The sequence below is a fragment of the Montipora foliosa genome, chromosome 14, assembly GCF_036669935.1.
Source record: "Montipora foliosa isolate CH-2021 chromosome 14, ASM3666993v2, whole genome shotgun sequence".
NCBI classification, from domain to species: domain Eukaryota; kingdom Metazoa; phylum Cnidaria; class Anthozoa; order Scleractinia; family Acroporidae; genus Montipora; species Montipora foliosa.
The window spans coordinates 9,545,087-9,557,586 of NC_090882.1; the positions used below are offsets into that span (position 1 = coordinate 9,545,087).

General features: G+C 42.9%; 1 protein-coding gene across 2 annotated transcripts in view; it reads left to right on the top strand.

Annotated features, from left to right (window-relative positions):
* The window catches only part of LOC137985601 (uncharacterized), a 24,215-nt gene extending 11,736 nt beyond the window's left edge, over positions 1 to 12,479 (top strand). Inside the window, exons 1-3 of one of the 2 annotated variants that reach the window (XM_068833231.1) lie at positions 3,123 to 3,152; positions 3,919 to 4,789; positions 5,809 to 12,479. In XM_068833231.1, coding sequence (XP_068689332.1) covers positions 3,964 to 4,789; positions 5,809 to 11,435 — 6,453 coding nt within the window. In that variant the 5' untranslated portion in view covers positions 3,123 to 3,152; positions 3,919 to 3,963 and the 3' untranslated portion in view covers positions 11,436 to 12,479. Of the gene's footprint in view, positions 1 to 3,122; positions 3,153 to 3,918; positions 4,790 to 5,808 lie in introns of those variants that run through there. The other variant, XM_068833230.1, reaches the window with a different exon arrangement.
* The last annotated feature ends 21 nt before the right edge of the window (positions 12,480 to 12,500 follow it).

Below are 12,500 nucleotides of genomic sequence, written 5' to 3' on the forward strand. Positions count from 1 at the left end.
GCCACAGGCCTTTAAGATATGTAAGAAAGATAGAGGTGTCCCATGTTGTAGTATACCTGGGAAGGGCTGGTCGAGACTGATAAACCCCCTTAATAAAACGCTGCACCAAGGAGTGAGTTTCAATTAGATTATTGTCTTTTAGAATAACAAATGATGACAATTTGCTCCGAGAAGTATTAATACTGCCGTAACTAAGTCCTTTACTAAACAACTCCTGAAGGAATTCAATGACACTGTTCACAGAAAAGTAAAAGGGATTGATGTTCTGTTCCCTGCGTATGATAGTCATTTATCCAGATACACTTGATATTACTTCTTCTGAGTATCCTTTCTCCAGGAACTGAGAATTTTCGCCTGAGCTCTTTCTTAGAGCCCTGCACCTCTGAGGGGCTGCCTGATAAGAGGCAAGCATTAGTTTTAGACTGTTTCCCAGCGTATGTGCATGACTCTTGCGGAATGGTAGGTACGCATTGCTCTGTTGTCTTGGCAGCAGGATGGGCTGGCGTATCGACATTAGGGTCATTGTCGGGAACCATGGTTGCGTCGGCCAGAGTAGCGAGATCAGGAGTGCCTTAGCTTGCGTAAGTTGTAACTTTTGAAGTACTCGAGGAATCCGACTAAATGGCGGGAAAGCATAGATAAATAAAAAGGTCCGATGTAATGCGAAAGCATCGACTCCCCAGGCTTGGGGGGTCTGGCTTCCAGGATACATAAATCGGTAGTTGATGGTTAAGCCTGGATGCAAACATATACACATTAGGTTTCCCCAAAAGGACTGTCACCTGTCTGAATATGTCGTCATCTAGTTTCAATTCAGTGGAGTCATCAAGCACACTTGATGCCTTATCGGCAATTGCAATAACGTTATCTTTCCCTGGACAATAGCTTATCGTAAGCCAAATGTTTCTGGCCATGCACCATTTCCAAATTGACCTGGCCATAGCATTACGTAAAAGTGAATGGGACCGGCCCAAGTTCTGCAGATAGGCTACAGTTGTTGTATAATTATCTGATAGCACTTTTATATGACAATTTTGCAACTCTCGATAAAGGGACTGGAGATCCCTAGACATTTAACGTGATACATTATCTCCTCATCGCCCCATCTCCCCCCAGTGCATATGTCTTCCATGCAGGCTCCCCATTTTGCAATAGTGGAAAAAGTATTACTGGAGGGTCTGAATGGGGGGGTCCACATGTCGGTTGTCGGTTAAAATTTTATTACTTTTTCGGTTGTCGGTTAAAATTTTCGACCTTTGTCGGTTGTCGGTAAATCCCAGTTAATTTTTTTGTCGCAGGTCGGTAATTTTCCCCTCGTTTTGTCGGTAGTCAGTAATATTTTCTAGCCCTTTGTCGCTAGTCGGTTAACCCCATTCACACCCTCTTACTGGGTTGCCCATGATCAATTTTTCTCTTAGATGCAAGTGCATAATCTATCCACCATTGCTCATCTGCCCTTGCCTTATCACATAATGTCATGGGACGATCAAAATCCCCATTGTTCCTTTTCAGGGTAGCTGCCTTTTCAATTTCGATTTGGTGATAAAAAAATATTCCCAAACTCGACCCCCGGATAAGGGAGGAGGCCATACCAACCATTTGTGAGACTGTGCGAATTGAGGGAGAAGCTAGGCCAAAAATATTTTCAATTACTTTAACTAACTTCTCATGCTTCTCTGCTGAAATTGATATGGTCATATAAACCAAGTTCAAAACAAACCCCAGGTGCTGGATAACTTGTGTTGAGGTTGTCACTGACTTTGTCTTTTGGGGTGTAAGCCCTTTCTGACTCAAAATATGCAGCGTACTGGCTACATTGGCTACACAATCATCATATTTTTAACCTATGTACTTGATATGTGACCCAATTCTAATAATTGTCGTAATAAGTAATAATAATAATTGTCGCTGTTAATCGCCGTCGCAAAGTACAGCAACGATGCAGCTCAACAAGGTCGAACCGAAAGCATACAATGGCGCCTCTGGCAGCCGCTATACGGTCCATGTGTGGCCTTGGAGCACAGCTTACAGCCAGCTGGAATCGGCTGTATGCTGTTTTTTGCCGAGGGGGGATCACCGGAGAACCCGGAGAAAAACCCTCGAAACAGAGAAGAGAACCAACACAAACTCAACCCACTTATGGCGTTGGGTCCGAGAATCGAACCTCGGCCACATTGGTGGGAGGCGAGTGCTCTCACCACTGTGCCATCCCTGCTCCCTGTTGGATTCTGTTGGATGCCAAAACACTGCTTTCATAAGTTTGGCAAATAGTCGTGGTGCAGAGGACAGGCTGTGGGGGGCGAGGTGGCCTCATGGTTGGAGTGCTTGACTCCGGATCGAGCGGCCCGGGTTCGGGTCCTGGGGCCCGTTTCTCGAAAGTCCCGAAAACTTTTCGGGTCCGAAAAGCCATTTGTGAAACTGCCAACCGCTTGTTTTGGAAAGCCGATCTTTTAACGTGTTTTCAAGGTGACAAAAAAGAATAATCACTGTGAAGTTTGACGAATTAAATCCTCTCCGTTCTTGAGATATGATCAGAATATCAAGAAATTTAGCAGACGATTTATCAGATTTACCAGACGATCACGAGATGGTTCACTGACATGAAAATTGAAGTTACCCATGATCAAAAGCCTACCAGATTAAACTGAGAAGTGTTTGAGGAGATCGTTGAAATCATCAAAGAACTGGGCGGAAGTAAGCATTTATAACAACTGTTGATGCAGTGTGCAATTTCACCTCCAAGATTCAAAAGAGGCATAATTGTTACTAACAGTCAACCCTTTCGATTTTAAGGCTTGTGTTATATAACAGGCCAATACCACCGCCAGATCGTTTTTTTTCCTCGGTACAAGGCTGAATTAATATCCCCGGGGACTCAGCTCATTCACAACAAGATTGGATTCCCCATCTAACTTGGCCCAAGTTTCAGTAATCCCCAAGATGTCAATTTGGTGATCAACTACATAGTCTTTGATACATAGCGCCTTATTATTTATAGAGCGCGCCTTTAAAAGACACATAGACATATTGGCGGGCGTTGCTGGCCTTGAAAGGCAATCGCTGAATGGTAATCAGGTTATTGGGATTACGACAATTACGCGTATGAGCTTTTCTTGATGACTTCGATGTGTATGGTACACGGCAAACGTGATGTAAGTTTTCCATGTTCCGTTTTGACGATTATGTTTGTGTTTATTGTCATCAGCTTGATCAGAGCGACAAGTGGGCATTGTTTTCGAAATAATGCGAGTAAATAGCCTGTCTACTCGATATATAATATGCAGTAATTTAACAAAGCTAGTTATCAGCAGGAGTGCTTAGATGCCAGTTGTGGTCAACAGCATTGTCAGGTTGTGTATGCACCAATGTACCACGATTTCCCACGCTTTTGTGTTGTGGGCAGCATAGTCTGGGGGTTGTCTAGTGGAATAGGAGCATTTCTAGCAGTTGCTTCACCTCTACTAATGTCATGGTTTCCATGGTAATTGGTTGGACAGTTCTTAAGCTTTGCAGCAGATGGAATTTCCAGTTCTTCATGCTTGGATATGGCCCGGATAGGGCTTTTGTTTACGCATAGCAAAGTTTTCGGCGCAGTTTCTGCGACAGAAGGAGTCTGCACCGCGTCAATTTAAAATGAATCTTCATGTATTGGGTAGGCTTCTGTGCAACTTTTAAACTTGTTTTGTAAGCCAGGCAAAAGTCGTCGTCACAGAGAGAGTAATGGAACTCTTTCCTCCTGTATCTTTAAAATACCCGTTTCAGTCATCAAAGCTTTGAAAATTGTTTCCTTGTTCTCTTCTTGAGGAGAACATGTTTAAGGCAATCTTTTCAGAATGAGCAAACCATGCTTTCTTTTCCCGAAAGAGGTGAATTAAATGAAATCCGCTTATTATATTTATTCCTTTATTTTTGTTTTAGGTCCTTTACGCCATTGTGGCATTGCTTTATTATCAATAATTCGTGATGTCCTTGCACCCTTATCGTGATGAGGAGTTAAATCATTTCAAATGTTTGTCTCTGGTTTTAAATGAATTTCCAAAGGCTTTACGTCAGACTTTTAAGGCGATGTGGGACACCACCATTGGGCATCGCCCTGGCTACCAGCTTTGGGATGACTCCACTGCAGTGAGAAATCTCTTTGTCTCTACAGAGGGAGGGACAACTAAAGTTCCTACACACCAGTCGTACAATGAATGGGATTGCACCGCCTTCTTCCAGGCTACCATCTTTGCAAAGTCCTTCAGAATTCATTCCAAAACACTTAATGATTTGTATGTGAAGCCCCGAGCTGTTCCCCATGGAAGCCTCCATGGATCTGTATTGAGCCCAAAAGGAGATAATGCCGAGACCTTTGCACTGGCCATTGATCAGCTTCGGCGTTTGAGGAATGCAGTTTGTCATTCTTCTCGCTTGGAGATGGACAAAGCAACATTTGACCAGAACATTCAGTATGCTAAAGAAGCGTTCAAAGCTCTGGGAATTCCAACTGCATCGATTGATGCTATTGGAAGTTTGACTGCATCTGACTTTCCAACAACAGAAGTCCGTAAATTGGAACAACAGGTAAGGGAAGAGAAGCAAGCATACATAAAATGTTTAGAGAGCAGAAATGCAGATATGAAAAAGATTGAGGAGTCCTTAGCATCCATAAAAAAGGAGAGCCTCACTGCCAACAAAGAGGTCGCGCAGGGCTTGAGGATGCAACAGGAAAATATAAGTGCGCTAGGGAAGGAGATCCATGAGCTAAAAAAGAAGGAAGAGGAACGATATAAAGAAGCAGAAAAAACAGGTAAAACACTAGGACAACTGTTTTCAAGACTCTTTTTAAAAACAGCAGCAGATAGCAATAGGCATATGACCGTGCAAACAAGACGCTGTTTGTCTGTTAAAATATGACAAAAAGACGGACAGATCTTCCATGTATCTCGCGTGTTTAAAAGAAAAACAAACACAGTCACATAAAAATGAAAGAAACTGTTACATTACCGCTCGAAACTATTTGTGAATTTGCTGCGGTTCTTCCTAGGTCAAAATGCGGATGCGATCTCCAGTTTGACCGAGATAAAACCTCGTTTACGGCAGACGAAAGCCGAGGTTTCACCTAGGTTTTTTCCGATTGAATTACTCTGCAGTTAAGAAATAACATGGTGAGGTTTTGTTGTTTTTTTTTTTTGCATTACAAAAGGCAGGCTTAAGTTTTTGAAATTGTCACAACTGTGACATTTATAAAACTGCGTGTTTGGAAATTGATGGGGTCGAAAAGCCAACATACAGTTTCTCGAGTCGGGAGTTTTAAATCCTTTCCTTCGTTTCAAGACAACTTTCTTCTTATAGGCTTTGTAATTAAATAGTTTCTTTGCTTCGAGCGGTACAGTAGTTATTAAATTGGCTCTGCAGCTAAGCTAATCAAAGCCAACGGTCAATTTCTGAGACGACGTCACAAAATAAATTTCTTTCTTTATGTCATAGTAACTAACTATGTTTATTACAACTAGATAATTTATTTTGTGACTAGGAGTTTCTGCAGTGACGTCAGCTTAGGAACGTAGCCAATATTGCACAAGGTCTGTCTTCATTTAAATAACGGCAACTGAAGTTTGCCACTTCGACATTGCATTGAAAAACGGAAAAAATGCCTGCCGTGGGTGACAATTTATCTTAACTGCGAATAACATTTTCGGTTATGCGCACAAAGTTGAAGATGATATTTGTTTTTACTTCTTGATATCTTCTCTCTCAACGAGACAAAAGGATATTTTAAAAAAGGTCAGCAACGTCTACTTTGTGTTTTACTTTTGCATTACAAAGACATCAAGTCAACAGTCCCAGGATCTGTTCTTCCTTCAATGATTCCAAACTTCACTGGCCGACAGAGTGAATGCCAAGAGATCGTGGATCTCGTGAGTTCCGAACATACCCGAATCGTGACGATCTGGGGCTCACCCGGATTCGGAAAGACTTCGGTTGCTATAGCGGTGGGGCACCAACTGCAGTCTCGACGCGTTCCTGTTTGTTTCCTTTCATTACGAGGACTTCAGACAAAGGCACATCTGACATCAAAGCTTTTCAGCCTCGTAAGACAACCCATCCCGAGTCAGAGATCAGAATCTCAGCCTCTGTCCTTTGAAGATGAGCTAATTGAGACCCTCGGCAGCATTTCAGATTCCTGCGTATTTATTCTTGATAATGTAGATGATCTGCTAGAGAGTGGCTTTCCAAATGTAAAAGAAGACGTCCTGCAACTATTTGAAGAAATTCTCACGCGAAATAAGAAGATAACTCTGGTGGTGACGACACGAGAATCATTTGAATTTATCAACTTGAATTTCCAAGGGCACAAATCAATAAGAATAAGGTCACTGGATGACAACTCATCTCGTACGTTAGTTCATGAATTGGTGCCAAATGCGACTCCCGATGACTGCTCACAAATTGCCCAAATATGCGGTTGTGTGCCTCTTGCAATGAGGTTAATGTGCTCTCTAGTTTCTGAAGATGATGTTCAACCAAGCCAGAGTTTGATTGAGTTCACTGAGTCCACAACAGAAAGTATTGCGGACATCTTAGACAATACAGATTATCCAGCTAATCAAAGATTGCGGTTCTTATATGAAAAGTCCTTCCACAGACTTTCTCTCGAACAAAAAGAAGCATTTGTGTCTTTGTCTGTTCTTCCGGGATGTTTCACGACGACTCTCGCAGCAGCTGTATTGAATGTTAGAAAGTGCAAGGTCATCACAATGTTGAAATTACTCCAAAGAAAATCCTTTCTCGATTCAAACTCCCAGCCTGGAACATTCATAATGCATAAGCTTCTTCAGTCATTTGCTAAGGAAACAGGAGATCAGCGAATGGAAGAAATAGTAGCAAATGCAAAGTACCGTTTCCATGAGCATTACATTTCTCGTTTCGACAAATTGAATGATGAGTTTCTAAATGGTCATTCCATGGACGCATTCATTGCATTCTATGAGGAAAAACAGATTTTTTTAGAAAGTCTTGTAGACGGTTGCACAGATCCCAGGATAGCCGTGCATATTTTTAAAGTTTTGATTAAAGCAGAAATGTTTCTTGACACGTTGTTTTGGTGTTCTATGGAAACTGACAATTTTGACACTATCTACGATTCGGCCTTAAAGGCAGCCAATGCTCTAGGAAATACACATTACCAGAGGCGTTTACTAGCTTCTAAAGCATTTAGTGAAATTACCTGGGGAGCAGAAGGAAGTTCAATGCAACTTCTGAAGAAGGCATTTGAAATGCAGTCAAAATCTTGTTCAGTTTCTGATGATGAAAGGAGTAAATACTTGTGTTACTTTGGCATCTGCCAGCTTGTTAACGGCAAGGTTGAGAGCGGGATACAGTGCCTGCAAGAAGTTCTTTCTTTAATGCGTGAAAGTGGGGAGCAGAAAATTCTAAGACTCGTTGTTAACCAAGTCATGGCGGTCTACTATCACTTCTTAAACGACCCATCTACCTCGACTTACTACTATGACAACGCACGCAAGGAATGCAATTCCGCTGCAGACGAGCAACTGCTTGTTATTCCACCTCTGGGACGCAAAGGAAAAAAACCAAAAAATAGCAAAGAACTTCAAACAAATACTTTTGACTCGGGTAATTATTGGCCATTGCAATTCCTAGTTATATTTCACATTACGGCAGCAGCAAAGAACTTCTTTGACACTGACACCCAGCAATTTGTAATTAACCCTGCCCTTCGAATGTTAAATGATCTCCAGATAAATTCCAAAACGCCTTTTCATTTGTTTCATTTTTGCGGTAATGTTATGGTACTTCTGGGGTCAACATTCACAGAAGAGGGAAATGTTGGATCAGGTTTCGAAGAATCAGTCGCACGTCACCAAGCAACACTCGAGCAATTCAAACATTGCTCTTTAGGCCCAGAGGAGAACGTTGATTCAACCGTGACCCGTCGTTCTCAAGAATGCAATCACCCTCTTGCAAAGATCTACCAAGACTTCGGTAATTTGCACCACCACAAGAAGAACTACTCAAAGGCTCTTTATTTCAAGACGTGCGCTATTGATATCCTATTGAGAACAAATAAACAAAAAGCAAATGCATTCTTAGCCCATAGCTACCATACACTCGGGGTGACACAGCATTCATTAGGTGATTTTACCTCTGCTCTGCAGTCTCATCAACGGGCATTAGATATGCGAAGAAAGTTGCTCGGAGAAGATCATGCAAGAACAGCTGATAGTTGCCATGAACTCGGGGTGACACAGTATTCGTTAGGTGATTTTACCTCTGCTCTGCAGTCTCATCAACGGGCATTAGATGTGCGAATAAAGTTGCTCGGAGAAGATCATGGAAGCACAGCTGATAGTTACGAATCACTCGGTATCACACAGCATTTGTTAGGTGATTTTACCTCTGCTCTGCAGTCTCATCAACGGGCATTAGATGTGCGAATAAAGTTGCTCGGAGAAGATCATGCCAGCACAGCTGATAGTTACCATTCACTCGGGGTGACACAGCATTCGTTAGGTGATTTTACCTCTGCTCTGCAGTCTCATCAACGGGCATTAGATGTGCGAATAAAGTTGCTCGGAGAAGATCATGCCAGCACAGCTGATAGTTACCATTCACTCGGGGTGACACAGCATTCGTTAGGTGATTTTACCTCTGCTCTGCAGTCTTATCAACGGGCATTAGATGTGCGAATAAAGTTGCTCGGAGAAGATCATGGAAGCACAGCTGATAGTTACGAATCACTCGGTATCACACAGCATTTGTTAGGTGATTTTGCCTCTGCTCTGCAGTCTCATCAACGGGCATTAGATGTGCGAATAAAGTTGCTTGGGGAAGATCATGCAAGAACAGCTGATAGTTACCATTCACTCGGGGTGACACAGTATTCGTTAGGTGATTTTACCTCAGCTCTGCAGTCTGATCAACGGGCATTAGATATGCGAAGAAAGTTGCTCGGAGAAGATCATGCCAGCACAGCTGATAGTTACCATTCACTTGGGGTGACACAGCATTCGTTAGGTGATTTTACCTCTGCTCTGCAGTCTCATCAACGGGCGTTAGATGTGCAAATAAAGTTGCTCGGAGAAGATCATGCAAGGACAGCTGATAGTTACCATTCACTCGGGGTGACACAGCATTCGTTAGGTGATTTTACCTCTGCTCTGCACTCTCATCAACGGGCATTAGATGTGCGAATAAAGTTGCTTGGAGAAGATCATATAAGAACAGCTGCTAGTTACCATGAACTCGGGGTGACAAAGTATTCGTTAGGTGATTTTACCTCTGCTCTGCAGTCTCATCAACGGGCATTAGATGTGCAAATAAAGTTGCTCGGAGAAGATCATGCAAGCACAGCTGATAGTTACTATTCACTCGGTATCACACAGCATTTGTTAGGTGATTTTACCTCTGCTCTGCAGTCTTATCAGCGGGCATTAGATGTGCGAATAAAGTTGCTCGGAGAAGATCATGCCAGCACAGCTGATAGTTACCATAAACTGGGGATGATACAGTATTCGTTAGGTAATTTTACCTCTGCTCTGCAGTCTCATCAACGGGCATTAGATGTGCGAATAAAGTTGCTTGGAGAAGATCATGCAAGCACAGCTGAAAGTTACCATTCACTCGGGGTGACACAGTATACGTTAGGTGATTTTACCTCTGCTCTGCAGTCTGATCAACGGGCATTAGATATGCGAAGAAAGTTGCTCGGAGAAGATCATGCCAGCACAGCTGATAGTTACCATTCACTCGGGGTGACACAGCATTCGTTAGGTGATTTTACCTCTGCTCTGCAGTCTCATCAACGGGCATTAGATGTGCAAATAAAGTTGCTCGGAGAAGATCATGGAAGCACAGCTGATAGTTACCATTCGCTCGGGGTGACACAGCATTCGTTAGGTGATTTTACCTCTGCTCTGCGGTCTCATCAGCGGGCATTAGATGTGCAAATAAAGTTGCTCGGAGAAGATCATGCCAGCACAGCTGATAGTTACCATTCACTCGGGGTGACACAGCATTCGTTAGGTGATTTTACCTCTGCTCTGCAGTCTGATCAACGGGCATTAGATGTGCGAATAAAGTTGCTCGGAGAAGATCATGGAAGCACAGCTGATAGTTACGAATCACTCGGTATCACACAGCATTTGTTAGGTGATTTTACCTCTGCTCTGCAGTCTCATCAACGGGCATTAGATGTGCGAATAAAGTTGCTTGGAGAAGATCATCCAAGAACAGCTGATAGTTACCATGCACTCGGGTTGACACAGTATTCGTTAGGTGATTTTACCTCAGCTCTGCAGTCTGATCAACGGGCATTAGATATGCGAAGAAAGTTGCTCGGAGAAGATCATGCCAGCACAGCTGATAGTTACCATTCACTCGGGGTGACACAGTATTCGTTAGGTGATTTTACCTCTGCTCTGCAGTCTTATCAACGGGCATTAGATGTGCGAATAAAGTTGCTCGGAGAAGATCATGCAAGCACAGCTGATAGTTACGAATCACTCGGTATCACACAGCATTTGTTAGGTGATTTTACCTCTGCTCTGCAGTCTTATCAGCGGGCATTAGATGTGCGAATAAAGTTGCTCGGAGAAGATCATGCCAGCACAGCTGATAGTTACCATAAACTGGGGATGATACAGTATTCGTTAGGTAATTTTACCTCTGCTCTGCAGTGTCATCAACGGGCATTAGATGTGCGAATAAAGTTGCTTGGAGAAGATCATGCAAGAACAGCTGATAGTTACCATTCACTCGGGGTGACACAGTATTCGTTAGGTGATTTTACCTCTGCTCTGCAGTCTGATCAACGGGCATTAGATATGCGAAGAAAGTTGCTCGGAGAAGATCATGCCAGCACAGCTGATAGTTACCATTCACTCGGGGTGACACAGCATTCGTTGGGTGATTTTACCTCTGCTCTGCAGTCTCATCAACGGGCATTAGATGTGCAAATAAAGTTGCTCGGAGAAGATCATGCCAGCACAGCTGAAAGTTACTATTCACTCGGGGTGACACAGTATTCGTTAGGTGATTTTACCTCTGCTCTGCAGTCTGATCAACGGGCATTAGATATGCGAAGAAAGTTGCTCGGAGAAGATCATGCCAGCACAGCTGATAGTTACCATTCACTCGGGATGACACAGTATTCGTTAGGTGATTTTATCTCTGCTCTGCAGTCTCATCAACGGGCATTAGATGTGCGAATAAAGTTGCTCGGAGAAGATCATGCAAGCACAGCTGATAGTTACCATGAACTCGGGATGACACAGTATTCGTTAGGTGATTTTACCTCTGCTCTGCATTCCTTCCAGCGGGCATTAGATGTGCGAATAAAGTTGCTCGGAGAAGATCATGCCAGCACATCTGATAGTTACCATTCACTCGGGGTGACACAGCATTCGTTAGGTGATTTTACCTCTGCTCTGTAGTCAAAGCGGCGGGCATTAGATGTGGGAAGAAAGTTGCTCGGAGAAGATCATGCCAGCACAGCTCATAGTTACCATTCACTCGGGGTGACACAGCATTTGTTAGGTGATTATACCTCTGCTCTGCAGTCTGATCAAGGGGCATTAGATGTGCGAATAAAGTTGCGCGGAGAAGATCATGCAAGCACAGCTCATAGTTACCATTCACTCGGGGGGACACAGCATTCGTTAGGTGATTTTAACTCTGCTCTGCATTCCTTCCGGCGGTCATTAGATGTGTGGATAAAACTGTTCGGAAAAGATGATGCAAGCACAGCTCATAGTTTATTTTATTCTGGTTAACAGTAACCTGTGTTTTTCGTGATTGGTTGGAATTTCTTTGCTGTTGAAAGACGTAACTTTTGAGAGAAAGAGGCCAAAAGAAAGGAGATAAATCACATAACCAATCGAAGAAAGTCCCAATTTAGCTTTTTTTTTATTTTGGAGAAGATTCCTCATCGGATTTAGGATTGATTGGAGATTTCTCGGGTTGTGCTGGATAAATTCACCTCCGGTTGACCTCCAATGACGGCAGCAAGCTTTGATATTCAGAGAAAACGATTCGAAACATCAATAGTGAAACGATCAGATCATGTAACGCTTTTGTTCAAGACTTTACATTGGCTCTCAGTTGAGAGGAGAATTTAATTCAGGATCCTCATAACTTATAAGACCCTGCATGGACAGTCAGCAAACTATTTGATGCCTTTAATTGACGAGTACCATCGTAACAAATCGTACTTTGTACAGGGGACATGCTAACCTGGCATGGACTTTGACACTATGATATATATGGATGAAGAACGTGGATTTTAGAAATAGACAGAGGCTGAAAGTCAGCTAGTGAAAGTATATATTAAAGTGACGGCGTCGAACGCGCTCTCATAATAGGGAGCTTAAGCAACGACAGCGGCGACGGCAACGAGAACGTCCTCTCAAAATATAAATTTGCGTTATTTTAATCTCTTCGTGACTATTTCAACATTTTTAATATGACAAGGGTGTGGTAATTCCTCAAAGATGACACCA